This window comes from Fukomys damarensis, unplaced genomic scaffold (genome assembly GCF_012274545.1).
Source record: "Fukomys damarensis isolate Sample0158 unplaced genomic scaffold, DMR_v1.0_HiC HiC_scaffold_13, whole genome shotgun sequence".
NCBI lineage: Eukaryota > Metazoa > Chordata > Mammalia > Rodentia > Bathyergidae > Fukomys > Fukomys damarensis.
The window spans coordinates 28392164-28417203 of record NW_022900925.1 but is presented as its reverse complement, the minus strand read 5'-3'; the positions used below and the strand labels follow the sequence as shown (position 1 = coordinate 28417203).

At 51.8% G+C, this 25040-nt stretch overlaps 1 protein-coding gene across 3 annotated transcripts in view; it reads left to right on the top strand.

Moving 5' to 3' along the window:
* Nucleotides 1–24827, top strand: part of Akap1 (A-kinase anchoring protein 1) — a 29487-nt gene extending 4660 nt beyond the window's left edge. Inside the window, exons 1-11 of one of the 3 annotated variants that reach the window (XM_010620221.3) lie at nucleotides 5547–6031; nucleotides 11398–13024; nucleotides 15515–15645; nucleotides 17350–17476; nucleotides 17986–18113; nucleotides 19815–19992; nucleotides 20890–21040; nucleotides 21401–21468; nucleotides 23038–23111; nucleotides 23312–23374; nucleotides 23897–24827. In XM_010620221.3, coding sequence (XP_010618523.1) covers nucleotides 11422–13024; nucleotides 15515–15645; nucleotides 17350–17476; nucleotides 17986–18113; nucleotides 19815–19992; nucleotides 20890–21040; nucleotides 21401–21468; nucleotides 23038–23111; nucleotides 23312–23374; nucleotides 23897–23971 — 2598 coding nt within the window. In that variant the 5' untranslated portion in view covers nucleotides 5547–6031; nucleotides 11398–11421 and the 3' untranslated portion in view covers nucleotides 23972–24827. Of the gene's footprint in view, nucleotides 1–5546; nucleotides 6032–11312; nucleotides 13025–15514; nucleotides 15646–17349; nucleotides 17477–17985; nucleotides 18114–19814; nucleotides 19993–20889; nucleotides 21041–21400; nucleotides 21469–23037; nucleotides 23112–23311; nucleotides 23375–23896 lie in introns of those variants that run through there. The other 2 variants (XM_010620222.3, XM_010620223.2) reach the window with 2 other exon arrangements.
* The last annotated feature ends 213 nt before the right edge of the window (nucleotides 24828–25040 follow it).

The following is a 25040-nucleotide window of genomic DNA, read 5'->3' as shown; positions in this document are numbered from 1 at the left end:
AACTCTCCGGCTTGCGCTTGCAAGGCAGGCGCAGGCAGTGGAACCACTGAGCTAAATCCCCAGCCCTTCTTAACCCATTTTACAGGAAACTGAAGTTCATGAATTACTCTGTAACTCTTGTCTTTCCAAAGCCCTGTTTTGTCATCAGGCTAATGCACACTTGAAATGCTTGAGTAATGATCATGAATAAAAAAGCCTCATAGAACAAGTAGCTGTGTCATAGGGTCCAAGAAACTACTTTGAAGTCTCAGCGGGTTGAAAAGACAACCTTGAAGTCACTCATTCCTCAGCTAATAATAACGTGGCCTGTCAGACCTCACATGGAGGTCATGATTCCATCCCCTGGCCCGCAACAGGCTATCACCCAGGAGTGGCCTGGTTCAAGCACAGTGCCCTCCCACCTCCACTTCTCTCCTGCTTTGCCTCCCTGTGCCTTTGGGAGATCCAGGGACCACAACCCATAGGGGAGAGAGCTGCCCCGAGCTTCTGTAAGCTTCCATCCCACCCCTCCAACAGAGCCCCAGCATGACTCCCACTTCTTGAGCTGCCTTGGAGGGCGACCAGCACTATGTGTGCCTTGAAGTATCTCTGGAAGAGAAGGCAGAGCCGACAGTAATCTCCCTGCTTTGTCCTTTGACTTTGGTGTGGCCCACTTGGCCAAGCATGTGCTATTTTTAGCAGGTGGCATCCTTTAGGACAGCCAAGTGCATGTGGCTACAGTGTCCAGTACTGGACTCGCCTCTTGCTGTCACCGCTGCCTCTGCCTAATCAGGAAAGGGAAGAGAATAAAGCTACCCTACACACTGCCCTGGGCTGTGTGGACAGGTTAGCTTCTCTAGAGGTCGCTGGGGCTGATTTTTCTATTCTGGCTCAAGGGCAGGGCCCCGCCCCGCCCATCTCCTGAGTCAGACAGGCCTGTGACTGAGGCCGTTCAGTGAGCTGGGAACCAGTGGTCAGGACTGCTGCCTAGGGAATGAGGATCCCCTGTTGCTCCAGCAGCTGATTTCTCAGGAAACCACATAACCCTATTTTCACGTGAAGTTGCCCAACCTAAGGGCCAGCCACTCAGTGGACACAAAAGACTCAAAGTATGGATCAGCTAGCAGCCTGATTGCGGGTGTCCTCTGGCTTAAACCAATATGCAAACAGCAGGCTGCAAAGCCTTGGCCTCCAGTAGGAGTTCTTTGCTGGGAGATGAGGGAGGCAGAAGAGGGATGAAAAAGGAGTTTGACAAACAAGTCTGTATGCTATCCATTCTTTCTCTCTCTTTCTGTCTCTCTCATGCAGCTGCTAACTCTAGCCCATCTATCTGTTTCTGATTAAGAAAGCTTCGAGCCATATAAGGCCCTCTGTTGCCTATGGTTTATGTTGGCTGGAGAGCAAGGTTGTTTTTTGCAGAGTCTGATTCAAAGAAGTGGCAAGGGCTTACGTGAGACTGTGTACCCGCCTCCAGGGCCGGACCGCCTTGCTGGAACAGATTCTGGTGCACGGTGGAGACTGAGGGTACATGTCCAGAACTTGGCTCTTCAAGCTGATGTGTACTGTGGGCAGGGCTTCCTGGCAAATGAGTTTGCTGAGAACTGCAAGTAAAAAAGTAAGGCCCTTCTTTATTCTGGAGTACCTCATGCTCTCAAACGGGCATCTTCTTTCTGGGATGGAATCTGGAAGCAACTTCTGTTTCTGAGCTAAGAACAAAAAAGCCCCTGCTCTTTCCCTCTAGGAGAAGGTCTGTGAGCTGAGTTTTTCAGGGCCTTGCAAGTCCACATCTACCTTCTGGCCATTGTGCTTGGGAGCCATTTTTTGGGCAGTAGTGCTCTGACCCTGTCTTGGCCTCCTGTTCTTGCTGTCTCTTGAGTCAGCCAAGATTGTTCTGCCTTGGAGCGTGGGCACATATTCTCCCTGCCTGAAGCTTTCTCCCCTTCTGCCCCGATCCTGGCACAGCTCTCACTATTCCCACTTGGTGCCGCTTCTGAGAGGCATCCCCTCAGCGTTCAGCTAGAGCTTTCCCTTCACAACACCCCCTGCCTTTCATCCGAACCATGGAAAAGATAGGAGAGACTGTTTCTCAACCTTCCCGCTACCGTCCTACATGCGCAGGACTGTAGTTAATTTGTTGTGTGCAAGGGATATCTTCAGACTTGGGGCTCGCTCACTGTCAGCACCCTGGTCTGTTATATTAAGTTGCTGAATCTACCTTGCAGTATCATATTCTCTAAAGTTTGAGTCCCTGCCTCCACCTTTGCTTCCTGAGCGTTCTTTCCCTGCATTGCCTGTGGAACCTGTTCACAGGGAGTATTTAAATCTTTATTAAATGGCTGGCTCTGGGGGATCCTGCTCCATGATGCTGGCTGATCCTCAGTGGGGTGGGGAGACCACTGCCTTGATTCTGGAAGGGTCTGTTAGGAAGCATGTTCTTTTCTTGATTTTTACCCTTTTGCCAGCAGGGCATTTCAGGGGTATCTGAAGCAAAATTGACATCAACTATTGTGGGAAAAGAAAACATTAAAATTTTGTGTTTAGATGAATTGGCACTAATGGATATTTATTATGGGTAACAGGAAACACAAAGCTGTATGGTAACGTCGTGCATTGTTACTTGTATATCGCTTAAGAATGAACTTTGTATTAGTGTTCCTTGCAGAAAGAGTTGACTGTGTGTGTGTGTGTGTGTGTGTGTGTGTGTGTTTACCTGGGATTGAACTCAGGACCTGTGCTTGCAAGGCAGGCACAGCACCACTGAGCTAGGTCCTTGGCCCTTTTTAAAAATTTTGTATTTTGAAACAAGGTCTCACTGAGTCACTCTTGATCCTCTGTGTCGCCCTCTCACCACCACACCCAGTATGTTTGACTTTGACTGTGTACAGGATTTGAAAGGATGGTCGTTTGCTGGAGGTGTAGCTCAGAGGTGGAGTACCCGCCTAGCCTTGCAAGGCCCTGGGTTTGTCCCGTGTGTACCTGCCCCCTTCTGTTTGCTTCCATGGCAGCTACTTTTAATACTTTCATCTTTCTGCCATTTACCACGGGTTTTTGTTGTTGTTATTTTTTATTTGTTTTGTTTTGTCTTTTTTGGTACTGGGAATCCATCTCCGGATCCTGCGTTTGTGAGGCAGGTAGTGGAACCACTGAGCCAAATCCCCAGCATTACCATTGTTTTTTAATAGCATACCTTTTTCTTTCGTTTTTTGGTACGGAGAATGAACTCGGGACCTTGCACTTGTGAGGTAGGTAGTGGCACCACTGAACTAAATCCTCAGCTCGAGCATACCTTTTCTTTTTAAAAAATTCTTTTAAATTTTTAGTTTTCATTTATTTATTTTGGTTTTTTAAAGACAGGGTCTCACTGTGTATTCCAGGCTAGCCTTGAACTCACTGTGTGGCCCAGACTGGCCTTGAACTCTTTCTACGTCAGCCTTACCCAGTGCTGGTATCATAGGCATGTGCCACCATGTAGCTTTCTTTTAAAAAGACATTATCTGGTTCTTCCCTTTTTTTTCCTACTGTGAGAGATAAGGACTTAGCTCATTCCTATACTTCCTTCATCCTCCTAAGATGAGGTCAAGTTGAAGTTCAGGGTATACATTATTACAATGTAGACATTGTTTAGGCTGCAGAGAATTCTTGGTTTCCGATTCTTTTCTCATCTCCTAGTTAACACCCTAGTCCGTTGGTTGGTCTCCCTCCCTCCCTCACCCCTCTCCCTATCCCTCCTTTCTCTCTCTTTTCTTTTTCTTCTTTCCTTCCTTTCCTTTCCTTTCTTTTCTTTCCGTTTCTCTTCCTCTTTCTCTTTCTTCCTCCCTTTCTTCTTTCCTCTGTGTCTCTCTTCTTTCTTTCTTGCCTTTCTTCAAGGTCTCGCTATGTAGTCCAGGCTGGCCCTGAACTCAGTATGTATCCCAGGCTGGCCCTGAACTCATTGCAAACCTGCTACTTCAGCGCCCCTAGTGCTGGGATTATAGGTGTGTGCCACCAAGCCTGGCGTCTCTCTTGCTTACTTTTCTGTGTCTCACAAGTTCTCCCGATTCCCCTGAGCCCTGGCTGTTGCTTAGAACCCATGCCATTGGTGCAAAGGTCCTCTTACTGTGTTTAAATGAACCAGGTGCTCTTAACAGTTGCATACTGTTTGGGGGAGGCAGGAACCTGGCTCTACTTCGCCTTCCTCCTGTGAATTTCCTCCCCTTGTGTTCCTATTTGGATCCAGTGCCTTTCTCCTTTCTTGGTTTACTCTGTTTTGGTGGAGCACATCCTCCAGTCGTTTTCTAAGAAAGTGCGCGTGCATGCGTGGTGGCCAACAAGAGGCAAGCTGATGTGTACAGAAGGGCAGGCCACCTTTGAAGGCATTCATGGCTTGGGTTGGGCGGGTGACTAAACATAGGGGATTAGTGGAAAGTAGGAAAATACAACTAGGTTGGTAGATCCCTTCCACCAGCAAAAGAGTTGGCTTTCTTTCTGGAGGCTATAAACAAACAAGAGGGGACCTGGAGGTGGTGAAAATTGGTATTGAATTAAAGTCTGTACATTGAACGAGGCAGCCCAGCCCTTCTCTGTTCTCCTGATGATGACATGCAGGCTAAGGTCCCTTCCCCTCCACCCCCAGCCAGGGACATTAGAACCTCCTCGTCTCAGGAAACTGGCACCCTATTTCCTAGTTGGTTCCTGTGCCAGCTGGACACTTTACCTGTCTCTTAGACCAAATTTTTATCTGGTCAGATGCTGCCATAACAAGTTCACTGGATATGAGGTCATTGTTTTTGTCCCTAAAGAAACAGAAGGATTGAGAGTGTTCTAAGGATAATAGTGACTTGTCTTTTAATTTCTTTTTCTTTCTTTTTAAATCAGGGATCAAACTCGAGTCCTTGTACCAAGCGGCAGAGCCACTGGGGCTAAATCTCTAGCCCTTTGTCTTAATTTTAATTTCTGTTCCATTGAATTGGTGCCCTATGGGTACTGATAAATATTTGTTGAATAGAAATTGCTCTAGTATACCTTTATGTGGTTGCTGAATTGGTCATAAGTCTGCTGTTTGGGAAATTGGGGTCTTCCTCTGCCCACTGGAGGTGGTGTCTTGAAGGGTGTTTTGCTGTCCATTGATTTCTTTTGCAGGCACATGTTTTCTGTAGGGGCTTTTAAATTCTCTTGCTGTCAGATCTCTGCTCGGCACTTTCAGGCACTGTGTGGCATGTTCTGTGGTCATGGGTAGGAACTTCATAAACCCAGGTGTACCTTTCTGCACCTGCTTTGTAACAGTCTTCAGGAGCCTGGCGGAATTCACTTTTATAAAGCCAGGTGGTCACTAGAAGCCCAATTTAAGGAGCAGGGTGGGCTGGACACAGTCTTCATAGCCCCTGGTGAGCAGTTGGGAAGGACTTGGTAAGAGCAGTAGGTGACCCTCACCCCATCACTCAAAAAAGGAGCGAGGCTGGACCTGCCTGGGTTGGTCAGCATAGGAGAAAAGCTGACGCCCCACCCTTGTGTGGCTCCCTTTGTTACCACATTTTCCAAGCCAGGAATTAGTTTAACTTCTGATTGGACTGGAGCCGGAAGAGACTGTCAGGCAGAGAGGGAATTTTGACTTTCAGCTCTTACCTGAATCTCTTGGCTTTGGATTCTGGGATGCTGTTTTGGCCAGAGAAGACTTTGCTGGGCAGGTGTTGGTTAAGCCTTGGCCCTCCTGTGAGCAGCCTGGGAACGCGTTCCATGACCGTCCTGACTGCTGGTGTACCGGCAGCTGCCCCAGAGCATGTGGGCCCAGCTTTCCTGCTGTCTGTGGCACCATCACAATGGAGGGTGTGGGGACAACCCTGGACAGGGCCTCACAGCCCCTCTGTGAGCTAATGGAATGGTGCGGGTGCCCTCATGAATGAGCTTACGCAGGCCCCCGAGATGGCAAGGAACACCGGGGCTGGGCCAAGACCAGTCCCCGAGAAGCATGGCTCCAGCATTCTGACCCTGGGTCCCAGCCATGTTGCTTCGTGAGAGCGACCCAGGCTCACCATCGCCGCCCCCATCAGAGGCAGGACCACACCCTGCCAGCAAGGTAGGTGCTGGCCTCGCAGCCACTGGCTGGCCCTCATGTTTCTCGGGGGGTCTTCTGGGAACATCCCATAGAACCGTACTGTTTGGTAGGCAGCCACCAGCGGCTGTTTAAATTAACTTTCAGTAAAATTTGAAATTCAGTGCCCCAGTCACACTTGTCACATCTCAAGTGCTCAGTAACCCCCTGTGACTAAGCGGCTGCCAATCTTGGATAGCATTCGCCACATGGGGATCGCCTGCCTGTTGCCTCTGGTGACCTGCTCTATTTTGACCATGTTGCAACTGTTCTCATCACCTTGACCATAAAGGTCATGCTGCCTTTCTGGCCCCGCTACCTGCTCATTAGCTTCTCTTCCTAGGACTTGTTCCAGCTCTGCCCCTAACTTACTACACCTCCAACCCCCAAAGGCACTGGAACCTTCATTTGTGTCCCTATCTTTCCCCACTCGTGGCTACCTGAGGAAATTCTAGACCTCTGAGGGGGCTTCCTGAGCTCCCATTGCCTACTCCTTGGCTTGGCTGCTTGTGGGGCAGGGGGTCTGTGAGGATGAGTGAGTGAGGGATGGAGAGTGCGTCTGGATTGTGAGCTTCTGGTGACAGCTTCTCACAGCACCTAATATAGGTTTGAGTGTGAGCGAGATGAGCAATGTGACCTGATGAGGAACTAGAAAACCTTTGTGATACAAACCATGAGGTACGCTTGCAGTCTGCTGGAGAGCTCTTGAGTGTGTGATCGGCCTGAGCTCCCACCAAGTGGAGGGTGGCTTGGCCTCACCTGCACCATCTCAGCGCTGGGGCCTCGGGGCGTGGCTGTCAGTCTGATTCCCTGCCAGGTAAGACCGAGCTCAGGGGAAGAGCCCTCACCAAGAGCTCGCTGTGTTGCCCTCTTGGGGGTAGATTGTCTTGGCCAGGCAGTGTTGGCTATTAGGATGTGGGTATATGGAAGAAACGTTGAGATTTCCAGTTGAGAGGAGGTACGCAGTTCTTTCAGAACACTTAGTAGATGTGGCTCCGCTGAGCAGGCCCAAGCCCGGAGTGACTTGGGCACTTGGCTCCTAAGCTGTTGTTTTTGTGATTAACTTTCCCTTCAATTATATGTGGCTTTTTTTCACAGTAACTGCGGCCAAATTGGCTTAGTCACTGGGACCAACACTTTTTCTGTGCCATTCTGAGGAATTTGTTTTCTTGTTTAGCAGAAAGCTCTAGACTGCAACGACTGGTCCTTAAGTCAGGTGGAGAGTGAGGCCACAGCTTCTCTAGGAACTGTTCTGAGAAGCTGCAGCTACTTTTCAGGAGAAAGGAGGGATCTTTTCAGAGCCTGGAGCGAGCAGATGAATGCAAGGGCCTTGTGGCTAACACACGTGCCTGCCTTCAGTTCTGTGTGACTGCTTGGCAGTGAGCCAGCGTGCATCTATTCCCGGGCAAATGGACCTGCTAAAAATAAGCAGAGAGCGATTTAATTCCAACAGATTCAAAATAGCCGAGTGTGCACCCCCCCAGCCCGAGGGCAGGGCTCGCAGCTTCCCTGTGGGCAGCTTTCCTCTGACTGCAGCTGGCCTGCCTCCCAGTCCTGGGGAGAGGACAGCCATGGAGGTGGCCTCCATTTAGCTGTGGGAGAATACTCCAGGTTATGGTGTTCAGTTCACCTAAAAACAATGGCTGGACAAAGAGTCGTAAGAGTCTGCCGGAGAAGGAAGGAAAGGAGGTGCAGAAAACTTTGTGAGGCTGAAGGGGTGCATGTGTACAGCCTGTCTGAGCCTTTGGGGAAGGTGGTTACGTTCTGTGCCACCTCCTTCCTGGTGGTCTGGCAGGCAGTGTGAATTGATGAAAACAGTGCCTTAGCCATCCCAAGATGTCCTCTTGATTGGTATGACTGTCGCAGGCGTTAGGGACTGAGGAGCTAGCTGTTTTTCTTGGCTGGTGGGAACTAGGGGTGGTGAAGGGCATAAGTTGCCTGTGGGAGCCCCTCTAAGGGCCTTCTGGCAGTGGCAAGCTTTGCAATACCCAGCTAGGCTGGTGAGTTGCAGCCAAGGCCTTTGGGTGTGTGGCTGCTGATCCCAGGACCTCCAGTGTTGGTGGAGAAAGGCTATCTAATCTTAATCCTCAGGTAGCAAGTTAAAGATAAATCGGGGCCTCCTCTTGGGCAGTTCCTGCACTTGAAAGTAGTCCCAGGGAAAGGGCTGTGTGTGCTGAGCCACTCACCTCACAGAAGCGGGCTCCTAGTTCCTTGTTCCTTGGCAGCATGTCTGGTCTCCGGCTGTAGCCTGGAGTGGGAGGGGAGGGTGGGGAGAGTGGTCACGAGGAGTCCTCCTGGTGGATTATTCTGGATTCTGTGGGTTGGGGGGTCTGAGATTAGGAGTGTTCAGCCCTGCTGGGAGGCCCTCCTGGCAGAACAACAGGGCACTGTTTCCTGGGTTGAACTCAGCTGAGTAGCTTCTTAGGAGTAGAGGTGCAGAAGTTGGGGAGCAAGCTTGGCTGGGAGGCTTGGATAGTTGATTGTAGTTATGGCCGTTTTATGCTACAGAGCAGCAGCAGGGCGCATGTTGTGGCCCCTGGCTGCTGATTCTGGGCACTCTGCTGGGCAAGGACAGGAAGAGAGCAGATGAAGTAGAAGGATACAGAGTCATAGTAGGCTGAGGGCTGGGTTGTGGTATGGATCACCAAGGGTGTACAACTAAAGCCAGACTAGCGTGCATGTTTGAGCCCTTCCTTTTTGTAGCGTAGCCCGCTTCTGGGTTTGGGGAGACTGGGCAGGATGACTTAGCAACTGCTGGAGAGGCAGGGCTCTTGGGATCAACTTTTGGTTCTGAAGGTCAGGGCTTCTACTGATTTGGGAGATGATTGCTATCTTGTGTGTCCTGTCTTCACTGATGACTCCTTCCTGGAATACACCTGATTTCAGTCTGTGGCCTTGGGGCCTTGGTGTGGCCTTTTCTGGGAGTGGTTGTTAGGGTTTCTTTTGCAGCTGTTTACTCCATTCAACTTGATCTTTTTTCCTGAATCAGAGAATTGATAAAATATTGTGGGAATCACAGTAGGTCTTACTGAAAAGGAATTGCCTAGTTAATAAGGAATCAATCTAGGGTGGTTTTTGTTTTGTTTTGTTTTGTTTTTTGTTGTTGTTTTTTACTTTTTGGTATGTTTTGTTTTGGGACAGGGTCTTGCTATGTACTTCTAGCTGGCCTTAAAGTGAAAGCAATCCTCCTGCCTCAGCCCCTCAGCCGCTGGGATTAAAGGAGTGTGCTACTCACTATCCCTGGCCAGCAATTGAACTTACTGACCCCATGAGAATATGGGTCCAGAGCCTGGCTGTACTTGTGTTCACTCCTGCCCCGTTGGGGAGGACTTGCTCTCCTGACTACAGACTGTAGTTGCATACCATTGCCCTCATTCCCTTCTCAGATCGTCTTTACTTTTTATATGGATAGGTTGAGCATAAAACATACACGAATTAAATCTCCTGTCATCTACATCTTGGAGTATGTGAGGGATGTTGCAGAACAGTGATTCTCAAACGTGACTGCAAGTTGGAATCACCTGGGTTTAAAGAAAAAAAAAAAGCATGGTGTTGATTTTCACCCTTAGAGATTCTGATTTAATTGGTCTTCCTGTGCCTTGGCGGAAAGCTTTTAAATGCTTTCCCAGTGTGATGCTAATGTGGATTCTGATTGGAGAGACACTGTTACAGAAATATTTTTCTGTTTGTGGCCATAGATAAGAAATCCCAAGGAATCTACTAAAAACTTAATAGATCTAATAAATGAATTAATCAAGGTTGTAGAATACAGAGTTGATGTACAAAAGCTTCCTCTCCCTCTCCAAACTTCATGCCTTGGAGTATGTGTCTGCCAGGTTTTCCATGATTCTTTGGGCATAAACATCACATATATCTTTGTCTGTAGCTTGCTTTCTGTGTACAATGCTTTTTCCATGTCCATACCTAAGACCAGCTTCTTTAACATTGGTGCTAGTATATCCATGGGTTTCACTCTATGTTTAGCGGTGATTCCCCCTGAAAGGTAAATTCCAGGTTTTTGTTTCAAATAATAACTAAGTGGGTGTTCTTACATAGACCTCTGCCTAGATAGAGCTGTGATTTTTGTTTTTCAAGATTACAGGTATAGGATTTGTGGGTCATAGTGTATGCTCATAATGTTTTAAGAGCAGTTGCTAGAGCTGGGTGTGTAGCTCAGTGATGCCACGCCTGCCTGACAAGTGCAAGGTCCTGAGTTCAATCGCCAGTACTCCCCCACAAAAAGCAATTACTAAAGCTCTCTAAAAAGTAGTATGATCTTCCTCTTGGCCCATGTAGTGCCTTCTGCCATGGGTGTACTTTCTAGTGGGTTCCATGTTTAATGTGGAATAGAAGCTGGTTTCCCATTCCTTGTCCGATGACCTTGGACCCCCTAGCCCCCAGGTTTGCAACCCGGGCCTTTGCACTGAGCTACATCCCAGCCCTATTTGTTTTTTGCAGTACTGGGGATCGAACTCAGGACCTTGTGTTTGTGAGGCAGGTACAGTGCCACTGAGCTAAATCCTTGGCCCTTGGCCCTTTCTTATTTTTACTTTTTTATTTTTAGACAAGGTCTCACAAAGTTGCTAAGTTCCCCAGGTTAGGCTCAGACTTGAGGTCTTTCTGCCTAAGCCTCCCCAGAATGCTGGGACTACAGGTATGCATCACAGCACCCAGCTTGATCACAAGTTATTTTAACATTTTAGGTAGGAATACATTCCAAGCCACGCGTGGAGGGTTAAGTCATACGGGGGATAGCATGTCACAAAGTTGCGTGTTTGCATCTGAAGTGCTGAGGTAGCATCGTGGAAACTCTCCACCCAGAGAGGTAGACAAAGTCATCAGAGCCCTGGCCACTGCCTCCTGCTCCGTACTCCCAGTCTCATTGCTTCGTCATGCGTGTTGACAAGGGGGTTCATCTTGAACATGGAGGGAACTTTCTGCAGATGACTTCATCTCCTGCATGCCCTGCACCCTAACTCTTTGGGGACAGATTACATCTCCTAGCATTTCTTTGAATGGCAATGTGCTTGTGACACTACCGCCACCCCCCACCCCTTGTTAAAAGAAGCTCTGTTTGGGTGGGGCTGAGGGGCTGCATTCCCAGCAGGTTCCTTGGTGGTTCTCGGTGCTTCTGGCCCGAGGACTGCAGTTTGAGAAGCAGAGCCCTGGACTGGAGCGGGGGTGGGGGTCGTGTCTCTCCATCCTCCGCTGAACGTTAGAACCACCTAGAATACTGATGCATTTATGTTCGTTATCTCCATTACAGCGCAGACCCGTGAAGGTGTAGCTCACTTTGTGCCCTCATACCTGGCTCTCATAATGCCCATGTCCCTCTCCCCTGCTCTCCCCAGGCATAAGTGCTGCACACCTCCAGGATGGCAGTCCAGTTCCGTTCACTCTTCCCCTTGGCATTGCCCGGAATGCTGGCGCTCCTCGGCTGGTGGTTTTTCTCTCGTAAAAAACAGCAGGTCAGCAGCAGTGAAGAGCAGGCAGAGTCTGGTGCTGTGGCATTAAGGGCTGGCCCCCCCACGAAGGAACTGGTCCCCGTGGAAGAGGCTTGTCACACAGTCGTGTCTACACTCCCGACGGTCACACAGCCACCAGGAAAGGACGAGCCCACTGCAGGCAAGCCTTCCATGGAGCCCTCAGCCTTGCTGCGGACCCACCTGCCCCATCGCAGGGCAGAGTCCTCAGGCAGCCTGCCTGACACCACTGAGGCGAGGTCCCGTGCAGGAACGTCCAAAGAAAACAGCGCAAAGACGGAACTGGCCGTGATGGGTGACGAGGCCAAATCTGCCCCTCTGGGGTGTCCCCTTGCGTTCCCCCATGAAGCAGTGCAGGTGTGTAAGTGGGAGCCCACACGTGGTGGAATGCCTGCCACAGAGAAGCGCGACCCTGGGGAGAAAGCACGAGATGGGGAGACGGGTGGGGCCGAGGGGACCAGCAGTGCAGTGCTGGGGGAAGACATGCTGGAGGAGGGTCTGCTGCCCCAGGAGCACGTCTTAGACCCGGAGAACGACAAGCCCTGCAGCCCGGCCCGCTCAGGAGGCAGGGAAGAGAAAGGGAGCGGTGGCCTGTCCCTGGTGGTCGGGGCAGTTGGGGCCCTGCCGAAAGGAGAGTGTGCAGTCAGGAAGCTGCTAAGTGGCGGTGTGGAGCCGGCTCCTACAGAGCTGGCAAGGGAGGAGGAGACACCAGCACCCCAGGTCACAGATGGCAAAGCCAGGGATAGAGGCCTGGTGGAGCTGGGCAGAGAGGACGCCTTGGATGTCAATAAGAAGATTGAACAGGCTGCCTTCCAGATCATCTCCCAGGTGATCTTAGAAGCCACTGAAGAGGTCCTGGCCACCACTGTGGGCAAGCCTGCGGGGCTGGTGGATCAGGCCACGGCCAGTCAGCCGCAGGGGCAGCAAGAGGAGGAGAACTGTGCCCCGGTCAGCCAGGAAACTGTCCCGGGGCAAGATGATGTGGACCCCACTCCAGCCACAGCAGGGCAAGCCGCTAGCCCACTGAACACTGCCCTCCCCTCTCCAGGGCCGCTGGCAGAAGACCTGCCGCCACCAAAGACCTACGTGAGCTGCCTGAGCAGCCCCCTGTCCAGCCCCACCAAGGACAGGAAGCCAAAGAACTCCGCACACCCGATCTCTCTTGCCCCCTGCCCACCACCGGACGCCCACCTCGGAGATCCACTGGACGAGGCCAGCACCCTGGTAGAAGATGCCACCTGTGTCACCTGCATGTCGTCAGACAGCCAGAGTGTCCCTTCAGTGGCCTCCTCGGGGCGGTGCTCAGATTCCGTCAGCACATCAGGGTTCGAAGACTGTTGCACAGAGACCAACTCAAGCCCCAGGGACAAGGTCATCACCCCACCGCTGCCAGACAGTACTGAGCCCTTCAGCAATGGGGTGCTGAAGGGGGAATTGTCAGACGTGGGGACTGAGGATGGATGGAGCGTGGATGCGGAAGCTGATCACTCAGGAGGTAGGAGGGTCTAGGCAGTGACTTGTAGGAATGGGGCGGGCCACCTGAATTTGTTAGGGGAAGGCTGCTGGTCTGCAGAGTGGGTGGGTACTGAGAAGTTAGGCGGCCTTGTGACCCTGTAGCCACCGGAGCTGTTACTTGCTGTGCCAGCCAGGGAGCCTCCCTAGCCCTTCAGAAGAAGTCAGCTCAGTGTGGGGACCACCACTTACCTTAGTGTGCTTTTCTGTTTGGAAAACAGACCCCTTATGGAGTTTTTAACACAGGCCTCCTTAGCGTACTCCCGCGTGACAGGTACAGGTGCATGTTTCTCAGTGGCTGATTCCTTTTAATCATGTGCTTGTTCCATGTCTTCACCTGCTGTCCTGCAGAAGCTCTTACAGGGTAAGTGCCCCAGGAACGCCACAGCTTTGAGTACTCGGGGGAGGCTCGAAGCTTTCCGTTGTTGCTCTCACCTCCTCTGCTGAGCCTCAGCCATTGTTTTTTTCTGTGCAGCTGCAGTTCCACCCCAGGGAAGAGGGACACTTTGGTAATGAAGTGTCCACTGGGTTTTTCGATTGCTGGCCCCAGCGTAGACAGTTCAGACCGCTAACTTACAGGTCAGCAGCTCCTGACCCTGCTTTTGCAACTCCCCTGGGGTATTTCCAGTCATTTCACAGAGGATGCTACAACTCCTGAGAGGCAGTCTGACTTGTTTGTCCCGAAGGCATTCCCTACCATTTCCACTCCACGCTGGAAGTTTGGGGATCTTTCTTGGGTGTTTTACCACTTTGAGCTGCATCTGGTGTGTACCATGCCCTGCCTGTGGTCAGGCCAGGATGCAATTAAGACTGCTATTGTTTATGTAGCTGTAGAAGAAAAAAAAAAAAAAATGCTGCCAGTCATTAGTTCTGGAAGGCCAGGTACCACAAAATACACCTTAGCCAGGGATTTAGCTCACTGGTGCTGCCTCCTGCTTCACAGGTACAAGGTCCTGAGTTCGATCTCCGGTATCAGGAAAAAAAATGATACACTTTAATGTGAGGATATAAAATCTTTTTAAAATTACATCTTAAAAGAAGGTGAGAAGAAAGATTTTTTTTCCATTATCAGCTGAATAAATGAGTCCTTCAGTTTTGTGAGTTCCAACTCTATATTGATTGCAGTCGCCACCGAGATGTGCTAAGGGCTTCAGAGCTTGGCTCTGCAGTAGAAGAGGCTGTAACTGAGCCTCAGGGTAACCGAGGGCCCAGGGCTCAAGAAAGGCCCGTTACTGCAGGCCTCGTGGTGCCAAGCTCCCAATTCAGTGCTCTCAAGTCGCCCTGCTTTGTGGGGAAGATGTTCAAGTTGGGGGTGCGGGAACTGCCAGGCTCGGGGCTGGAAGCTGGCCTTTGAATACAGGCTGCTGAAGGCCTTGTGGTTCTGAGCCACCCTTGGATGCCACTGGGTGTAGTCATTGGCCACTGCCCTTTGTTGGACATGAGCAATGCCCTCGTCAGCCTTTTTGGCTTTTAACAGGCTAGCAAATGAAGCACACACAGTCTCAGAAAGGGTGGTTTCCCCACAAGAAGCCTGTTCTGAGCCCCTAGTGTTGAGGGCAGAGGTCATTGTGAAGGTGACGCCCTACCAGAGCAGAATCTCTTTAAACCTGAGTCCTTCATATCCAGACAGCCTATGGATGTAAAAGATTATGCTCACCTTTGGAGAAACCACGTAGCAATTAACTTAGTAGACTCTCGGTGTGATGTGTCTCTGGCGATTGTTGTCCATATTTAAGCCTGAAGCACTTGGGAGCGGCATTGGACCCACTTTTCTATGATGGCCCCTTTGGCACACCCTTAGACAGCACACAGCTCACGCTGGTGTCACGGTCCCACTTCCACGCTCCCCTTGACAATGAGCTTTAGCTCAGTGTTTGGAGCTCCAAAGGGTATTCAGAGTTGCCCATTGGGCCTAAGCAGAAGCAAGAAAATCCACCTTCTTTGTTCTCATGTGGCAGAGAGGCGAGTGGGCTGTGACAGGGATGAGAACAGGGCCCTTAGGAAAGCTGCGAGGGGATTGTCTTGCTCTTCTTGGCTGAAGGCCACTGCCTGGGAGCCAAGGTCCGGGGACTTGGGGACAGGAGATCCTTGGTCTGAGACTGAGACAGTAGGAAGGGTGGTGAGATGGTTGGGACAAGACTGAGGGTCAGCTCCCCGGACCACGTGGACTTGTGGGCCGTCCCCTCCCCTCCCCAGCATAGAGTCCACCCCTTTCTAGTTCACCACTTGTGTTTGTTACAGCAGCTGTGGCCAGGCCCGGCTGCCAAATGGGCAAGTGGGCCTGTGGAGGGCTAAAATTAGGTGTATCGATCCCCAGGCCTCCTTCCATCGGGGCTTTCCTGAGCCTCTAGACTGAGCTGACAGTCGTACCTGCCGAGCTGAGGGGTGGGGGTGCTCGGGATGAGAACCTGGCCGCTTGGATCCTGCCGCCATCGCTGAGCCGGATCTGCGTGTGTGCACCACCTCCTCTCAGGTTCCGACGGGAACAGCATGGACTCAGAGAGCTGCTGTGGTGGCAGGAAGACTGACAACCTCCAGAGCGCCCAGGCCGGTTCCAACCCCAAGAAGGTCGACCTCATCATCTGGGAAATCGAGGTGCCGAAGGTAGGGCACCCACAGGGCCCTCTGGCTTAGTGGGGGTGGGACAGGACCAGGAGGCCAGTGGACCAGAAAGGCCCTGTGCGAGCCCACACCGCAGGGAAGGGAGTGCTTGGCTTCTCCGAGGCTCGGGCCACTGCAGGTGGGATCCCTTCCATCCAGGCCATCTCGGCTCCGTGTGCTGGGCACACGCTAGCAAAACTGGACAGGGTAGCCAGGCCCCTTCCTGTGCCCTGCCCTGTGTGACGTGTATTTCAGCACCGAGCAGACCATAAGCCCATGTGTAGAGGGCTCAAAAGTACAAAGACGTGGAAGAAAATAACCTGCTCTGATCTTACCCCTGAGGGTGACTGTAAAGACTTATTTCTTCCTCATCTCGTACCCTATGGTTTTTAAATAAACTTAGATTGTGTTGCTTTAATTAATACTTTTAAATATTTAACAATGTGATTTTCCAGCAATATTCTTTGAAAATGCAATTTTAACTGCATTATTCATCGTGTGAATGTCAGTTTGCCTCACCAGTCCCAGTTCCTCGGTGCTTGCTCGGTTTCCAGCCTCTTGCTGTTAGAACTTATTATCCCCATCTTGGTGCTCATCCGTGGGGCTCAGATGTAATTGGCGGCAGGCTGCTTTCTTGGGGCGCTGGGCGTGGTGCTGAGGTGGAGCCCCAGCTGGGTCCGAATTGTGGGTCCAGAGGGCTGTGGTAGCCCACAGCCACGGGCTCCTGCAGTGTCTCCTTCCCGGTGACCTCATTAGCAGCCCGCCTGACCTCCGTGGTGATGGGGCACGGCCAGCCAGGCTCTGGGTGAGGAGGGATGAGGCCCCTCGCAGCCCTGCTGGCTGGGGTCACTGTTTCGGGCTCATCTGCATTATGGCTGAGTTCTGTCTGCCTTGAGCTCTGGCTCGCTGGGCGCTTATGTGTGCCTCATGCGTTGACCTTTGGCAACGGGAACCCAAAGCTTCTTAGGCTTTAATTTCCAGTGTTTTGTTTTGTAGACAGGGTATCACGATGTAGTCAGTCTGGTTTTGAACTCACTATGTAGCCCATGGTAGGCTTGACACACAGCATTCCTCCTGCCTCGGCCTCCTGAATGCTGAGACCACAGGTCTGCGCCACCACACATGGCTTGGCCTTCATTTTTAAACTGAGCCCTTTTCCTGGGGCTTGAGTAGACTTGGGGCCACAGGTGTGTGAGGATTCACAGTCAGCCCTTGTGCTGGGCTGCTTGCTGTGTGTGTATGGTGGAGGGGACCCTGCCTTTACTTTCTGGGTCTCAGCCACATCCCTGAGATGAAATGGGAGCCACTGCCTCATTCAGCTGGTTATAGCTGTATGATCTTGAGTGGGTTCCTTAGCTTCTCTTGACTTGTTTCTTCATCTGTGAAACAGTGATAAAATTATTTCTTTCTGAACATGATGGTGGCACTTGCCTATAATCCCAGTACTTGGGAGGCTGAGGCAGGAAGATTGCAAGTTTGAGGCCACCCTGGGCTACAAAGGGAGACCCTGTCTCTAAAAGAAAAAAAATAAATAGCTTACCTGTTTCACAGGTACTATGGTAAATTTAAGTACTTAGAACAGCACTGGCCAATAAATGCTAATACAGTAAGAGTTAGTATGACTTTGTGTTCAACAAAAGCAGGTCTTCTGGACATAGTGGGTTAGTGTCCTATTAACTCCCTCATCTCTCTCCCTCTCCCTGGAAGCACTTAGTTGGCCGGCTAATTGGCAAGCAGGGGCGCTATGTGAGTTTCCTGAAGCAGACCTCTGGTGCCAAGATCTACATCTCAACCCTGCCTTACACCCAGAATATTCAGATCTGCCATATAGAAGGTCAGTGGCAGCTGCTACCTGTGTTCTAGTGTTCTTACCTGAAATGCAAGTGAAGGGAAGCATTTGAGCCCTATTTGCTATCCTTTTGGAGTCTATCCCTGAGCGGGAACTGCTCCTCATCCCAGGCAGCAGGAGGATCGGAAAGGGGACTTGGGTCCCACCCCACCAGATCTCTGGCCAGAAGACTCCTGGGATGGTCAGGGCCCGGGTCCTGGGTGGGTGGTGCCTGGCACCCCACATGAGCTCCCTCGTAGAAGACAGGCTCTCTGTTAAAGGAGACTGGGCCTTTTCCGCTCTGCCAGCTGCCTCTCGGTTCAGAGCACAAATCAGAATGGCAGCAGTATCGCTTAAAAGGCAAATGGCTTTCCATGACTTTCTTGACCAAGCAAAGCTTAGCATTTTGTACCTTAGAGATGCCATTGAACTTTAGGAGGAGTCCTGTGGGGTAGCAGGTTTGGGGGAGTTTGTTTGACTTTACCCTTCCCTCTGGGATTTTGTATCCTGTCTAGGTTCTCAACATCACGTAGACAAAGCTCTGAACTTGATTGGGAAGAAGTTTAAGGAACTGAACCTCACCAATATCTACGCTCCCCCGTTACCTTCATTGGCACTGCCTTCTCTACCTATGACATCCTGGGTAGGTGCTCTCCCCCAGACGTACCCCAAATGAGAACCTCCTCCCACTCTGAGCCTAGAAGGCCACAAGCACATTGTGGCCTGCGCCCTCTCACTTTGGGCCTCCACTGCTAGCTACATCCTGCATCTCTGGGGACTGGGTGAGGTGTTAGCCTCTGGGACCTGCATGGGAGGCCAGCGCTGTCCTAGCTCTGCCACTGGACAGTCATGTTTTGTGTTTTCTAGGTGTTTGCCTCCAGATGATTTCCAGGTGACTCTGGACATGGCAGCTTTTAAGAAGCCCTGTGTGGGTCGTAACCCAGAGGCCTGGGAGGCTTGGGATGGGCCATGCAGTTCCTCACTTGTAGCTGAGTTGGATCAGGGAAGGTTTCCCTTCCCTTCACTCTCCCAAGAACTGCCTGAATTGTTCTCCCCTAGGAAGCCCTGGCTGTTGGCAGGAGGGGAGCTGCCATCTCCAGGGCCCTTGAGCTCCTCATTCTTACTCCGCAGGGTTCGCCTCTGGCCTCATTGTGCCTCTCCTCACCAGTAGACACACAGAGTTCTGTGGGCCAAAGACTTGGCTGTGCTTCACACACATGGGCTGCACGTGTGCTCTGTGAAGATGGCTCCCTCGGGTTTTGTCTGGGATGGTGACATTGCAGTTGTCTGTCCTCCCTAGTGACCCTGGGCTGAGAGGGGAGGAGGGGATGTTCCCCTCCTGTGAGTATTGGGAGTGGGCTGAACTGCACTCCACACTTTACTTATAAATTATTTTTTCTGAGGAGGCTTGACCATAGGCTGTCAGTGTCTCTGTCTCTCTCTCTCTCCTGGGGGACAAACTTCTTAAACAATGAGGTGGTTTGTATGATTTCCTCCCATTGTATTCTGCTTGGCCCTGTGGGACTGGGGCGGATCTTCCAATGCTTCTGGCCAGCAGGGCTAGGGTAGTCACCGAGAGGCCAGGGTTCCTGGCCAGAGGAAGCTCTTCTTCCTGGGGCCACTAGGCTCAGAGTTGGAGGAGACACAGTCCAGAAACCCTACTTTGCTGCCTGTCACTAGGCACCAGGAAAACCAGTGCCTGGGGACAAGCCATGTAGAGACATACTGGCACAACTACAGGCCAAAGCCCAAAGTGAGAATGAATTAGGAAATCTGTAGAGGGAGGAGAAGAGCAGGACCTGAGGGAGAAGAACAAACAGGATGCAGATTCTGGTAGACCTTGGTGGTGGGCCTGACTGCAGACTGCTGCTCACTGCTGAGAAGGCAGAGCAGACACTGGCAATCTGTAGCTGGTGTGAGCCAGCAGCAGGTCCAGGAGTTGGCTGGCAGGCTTGTGGGCTGCCCACCCTCTTTCTTGGGCACTTGGTTCTTAGCATCCACTTGTCCCGTGTTTGTTTCCAGGGTCTTGTGGCCTTATCAGAAGAAATGAGAAGGGGAGGGAAAGCCCCCAAGGGATACACCCTGCTTGCATCCGGCATCCTGGCTACCCAGGCTCTCTAGTCACCCTGCCCCAAGACAAGGCTGCCTCTACTGGCTGCTCTTGGTACTGCAGTGCAACAGCCACATCGGCTGAAGTTGAACCTCTGCCATTGGGTGCCCCCTTGTTTTAGGTGGCTGTGCCCCTTTCAGAGATGTACCAGTTCAGAGACTGCACTGGGGCATGTGGCCCTAGCTCAAACAGGAGAAGGATCAATGCATTATCCACTGCCTCTTCCCTCTACAGCTCATGCTGCCTGATGGCATCACAGTGGAGGTGATCGTGGTCAACCAGGTCAACGCCGGCCACCTGTTCGTGCAGCAGCACACACACCCTACCTTCCATGCACTGCGCAGCCTGGACCAGCAGATGTACCTCTGCTACTCTCAGCCTGGCATCCCCACCTTGCCCACCCCGGTGGAGAGTAAGTGCTGCCCCGGGGCTCCTGGCTCTGGCCAGGCTGCGGCTTGTCTGTTCTGTCATTGGTCCTGACTCAGGAGGGAGGGAGCCTTTCTTGGGTCTCTCAGGGGACAGGGATCCCTGAGTTCCTGCCATCGTCATGGAGTCATGCTGGATTATTTCCTGGCTCTTCAGAGCTAGCATTTCTGTTGGCTGGCAGAGCCATGGGATTGTAGTAAGAGATTTGACGTACGGATTCGGATCGCAATCCTGCCACTTTAAGTGGTGTCATACAGCTTAGTCGGAAGCATTTCGGGCATACGCTGGTTATGATAAAGATCCCGAGCCCAGCAAACCCACACATTGAGTTGCCATCTCCATGTGACTGGTGAGGAAACCGCCTCTGAAATGGGTTTGCTGTGGAATCACTGAGCAGGAGCTGGGATCTAAACTGACCTTGGTCACTTTTACCTTTGTTGCTTTGATCCATATCAAGAACACCCCATCCATTTGGGGGTTTTTTGTTGTTGTTTTTCTTTTGGAAGAATAAGGATATAGTTTTCATCATATTCTCTAACCCATTAGTTGAAGATTGAGCAGAGTCCAGAGGTGGACGCACCAGGGCTCCCTTTAAGGGTTGGCATTCAGTGTAGTCAGCCCCTGTCTCCACCCCAGCTGGCCTGGGGTTTCGCCCTTCCCCACTTCCCCGGGGTGGGACTTGATGACCCTCTGGAACACAGCCTTGCTGGCTGCCCAGGTGCTCTCTGCTCCTCCTAAGGCGAAGGCTGGATGATGGGGGTAGAAGGGACTGGACAGGGGATGCCCCCAGCCATGCTCTTGATTAGTTGTGGGCTGGAGCGGACCCTGGGTACCAGTGCCTGGCTCTGGGCTCAGTGTGTCCACACTCCTCTCCCGCCTGCAGTAACAGTCATCTGTGCCGCCCCTGGTGTGGACGGAGCCTGGTGGCGAGCCCAGGTGGTGGCCTCCTATGAGGAGACCAATGAGGTGGAGATTCGCTACGTGGACTACGGCGGATATAAGAGGGTGAAAGTGGATGTGCTCCGGCAGATCAGGTGAGTGGAGGCTCGGAGACAGGCCCACGCCCTGCTTGGTGTGTGGTGGCATGTGGCTCAGTTCTCCCAGCCTCAGACGAAGTACTACTTCCCTCTGTTGCCTTGTGTGTTAGTGGGGTGTGAGCTGAACAAACCCGATGACTCCCAGCCACCCTGAGCCTAGTGTTAGGCATTAGCAGCGGGGCTGCTTTCTGGGTTGATGCAGGAATCTGAGGTCAGGCTTGCAGCAGGGCTGCCTGCCTGCATTCAGCTGGGCTGTATCGCCCTGGGCTGTGGGTGTAACTGTGCTAATAAGCAAAAGGTAAATCCAAATGTCAGCCTTTAAGTCCATGTTAAGCTTGTCCCCTCCTGCTTTTCCAGGTCTGACTTTGTGACCCTGCCATTCCAGGGAGCAGAAGTCCTTCTGGACAGCGTGATGCCCCTGTCAGGTAACAGGTGGGGGGCCTCTGCTGGGGGTGGCAGTTATTGCATGTAGGTCTGTGTTCTGCACCCAGGGCTGCTGCCACTGTCATCAGAGTTTCTGGTTGAATAGGCCTGGGCCATGGCCCGAGAACTTGCATAGCCAGCAAGTTCCCAGGCAGTAGCAGGGCTGCTGTGCTGAGGGCCGTCTCTGGGGTCCACCACTCTAGCCATTTTCAGACAGCCTGCATGGCGAGCCTTCCAGCTCGGCACCTGCCGGAACATGGTCCCGGCCTGGAGAGGGCAGTTTGACATGGGGCCAGCAGCTAAGTGGAGTCAGCACTCTTTAGGGGCACCATGGGAACTCAGAAAGCATTTCCAGGGGGAAACAGGGATGGTGCTAGTCTTTCAGAGTGGCTGTGAGAATTACATAAACCCAGGAAGTAGTGGCGAAGGTGCTGAAATAGCATCTGCTGAATTCTGCAGGAATTGCTCATCCCATCCCTGTCCCTCCGCAGCGTGGCCCTTTTGGATCTGGTTCTTGCTTGCCTAAAGCAAACTCCTTAAAAAACACAGAGTCCTGGCAGACAAAACACTGGGAAACGTGTTTGTTTTGTTTTCCTTCCTTGCTCTTGCCCCACTCTTTTCTGTTTCCGTTCAGCCAAACAATCTATCTAGACCCACTTCTCTCCTTTTCTCGTTGCTGAGACAAAATACCTGACACCCAAAAGGAGGGAAGGTTTATTTGGCTCACATTCTGTAGAGCTTTCAGTTCATGGCTGGCTGGCTCCGTGGCAGGGCGGGCATGGCAGAGGGGCATCGGAGAAGAGGAACAGTTCATTGCACACAGATGGCAGCAAGTGACAAGCAGCAAGCAGTATCCCTCTTGCTGTCCCTTGTATCTTATCCAGGCTCTCTACCCTTAGGGTGGGTAGCACTCACACCCAGGGAGGGGCAGCTCTAATCCTCGCATTGCGCCACAGTCATCCTGTGCTTAATCCCAGCAGCACATAACCTAGATCCGGCTACCTCTGTAAAGCCCCACCTACGACTTCATGAGGCTTTGGGGGACATCTAGACACAAGCCACGACACCGCTGAAGTGCCGCCTCCTTCTGAGACTTCCCCACGCCTTCAGACACATCTGCCTCCCATCTTTACCCTTCCTTTGATCCAGCAGAGCAAGCTGCTGCCTCATACCCCACCCAGGCCCCTACTGCCTGGATTGGAATTCTCCCTGCTCCTCTCTGTGCATTGGGCATCGGCCTTCACCTCAATGTTAGCACCTGCTTTGTAGGGTGTTGCTGATCATGGGGCTGAGTAGACACATGCCCCGCACGGTTGGCACCCGGATAAGTGGGGTGGCATTGCCGTTGAAGGCAGCGTGTCTTTCCTTTGTCTCCTGTCCTGAGGGGTTAGCATGCATGAGGGACCCTGTGTTTATCCACCTGAGTCACGTGGAGGCCTGGCTCTGCCCAAGTGCAGGTCTCAGCAGCCTCTGGAGCGTCCTGCTTGGGATGTGCTGACAAGTTGTGTAGGTGAAAAGAATGCTTTGCTTTGGTCAGCATCTAAATGCCACTTTCCCTCTTCCCTGTAAAGATGATGACCACTTTTCACCGGAAGCAGACGCAGCTATGAGTGAGATGACAGGAAATACAGCTCTGCTCGCCCAGGTGTGTGGTGGGGGTAGCAGATGGGGCGGGCAGGGAAGGGAAGGGAGCCTCCTGCCTCACTCAGTGAAGTGTCCAGGCTTCTTGGGACCTGACCTTGAAGTTCTGCCCTCTTTCTTCCCTCCCATATGGGCCTCAGGGTGGCCAGCAGGCTTAAAAGATGTAGCAGGAGTAGCTTTATAGCATGTTTTCCCTCCCTGCAGGTGACGAGTTACAGTCCGACCGGCCTCCCTCTGATTCAGCTGTGGAGTGTGGTTGGCGATGAGGTGAGTTCTGGCTCCAGTGCATCAGAGTTGCCCGCCGGCAGTCCAGGGTTGCCTGGGAACTGGTCTGACACTGCTTCCTCCTGACTAGTCAGGAAATAACTAGAATCCAGCACCACCCAGGGGACACTTTGGGTGTCACGCCTGGGGATGGTCACGTCAGTGTCATCTAGTCATCGGGCCCAGGAGTGCTGCTAAGCACCCTGAAGTACCAAGACAGCCCCTCTCAACGTGCAGTGATCCAGCCCAAAGTGCCATTAGTGCTCTAGACCTTCTGAAGTCTTCTGGCTGCTGGGTTTTCCTGTCCTCCTCATATCAAAGCTTAGGTTTCTGTCAGCATACTGAGAAGCCTGTCTCCATGCCACGAGGGCAGCAACATTTGTGTAAAAGCCCCCGTTGGAGTCAGGCCCCACATGTACGCCTGCTCCTGGCTGGAGTCTGGAGACTGGAGGAGAACCCTTGATGGCTTGAGGGGTGGCCCCGAGGTGCCGCATGCGGAGCTCTCAAGGTGACTTTGTTTTCCAGGTGGTGTTGATAAACCGGTTGCTGGTGGAGCGAGGCCTTGCACAGTGGGTGGACAGCTACTATGCGAGCCTCTGACCCTGGCCCGGGGCTACTGCTTGAGTCTTTTTTTGCACTGTTGAGACTGGGCTTGGCACTCAAGGCAAAGCTACAACCTGAGAGTAACCGGTGTCATCCTCTTGAGTCCGCTCTTCCCCATCTGTAGTACCATGGAGAACATGATTCCTTTCTGAAGAAAAGGGACTCAACTGTGGTTCTTTCCAAAGCCATACGAGCCAACTGGCTTAACCGTGCTCTGAGTTTCTCCCAGGTTATCCTAATCCCCTCCACTCCCCACCTCTTCCGTCCACCCTCTCCCCCGCCAGCACGCTGCAGGCTGCAGCAGGCAAGCCGAGGTGTGTGGCCCGCCTGAGGGAGTTTCTTTTACTTCAGTCTTTCTTCAGGGAGCAGCCATGAACTGACTAATTGGTATCGATTCCCTATACGGCTCACCTACATGATCTGATGCATTCAAGCGGTTTTTATGCCCTTCCTCTGAGTCTCTGGGAACCCAGACTCTTTTTAATGCAGATGTAAATATGAAGTGATTGTCATACCTCTGGCCCCAGTCAGTGGGGAAGGGAACAGTGATCTTGCCAAGCCTGGTTGTAATTTATAACCATTTTCTACTTGTGCAAACTGTAAATATATGTTTAAAAATGTAATATTTTGTACAAGATACACTGGAGAACAAAGGGAACTCAAGGTTTTTCCATGCACTTCACCTGCAAGAAGTGAGTCCTGTCATGCACACCTGCCCACCCTGGCTCCTCCTGCCCGGGAAGGAGCTTCCTGTGCACCCGACAGGGAAACCAGACGGGACAAGCGTCATCTGGGGAGTCTTTGCTGTACACATTTGTTAAAAAAAAAAAAAAAAAGTAACTCATTGAATTAACTTGGAATGGTGTGTTTGATTCTTTTTTTAGACTGGCTCCAGCATTGTGCAATTTAGGAATAAGTAATTTAAGTAACTTGAACTTATATAAATCTTGACTCTCATAAACTCTAGCTTTGAGTCCACTTTTTTCCCCCAGTGGTGAGAAAGGTTGGACGGAGGTGGGAGTGAAGAGGGTGGGGTGTAGACTGGAGGGTCCCACCGTGTGCCTCA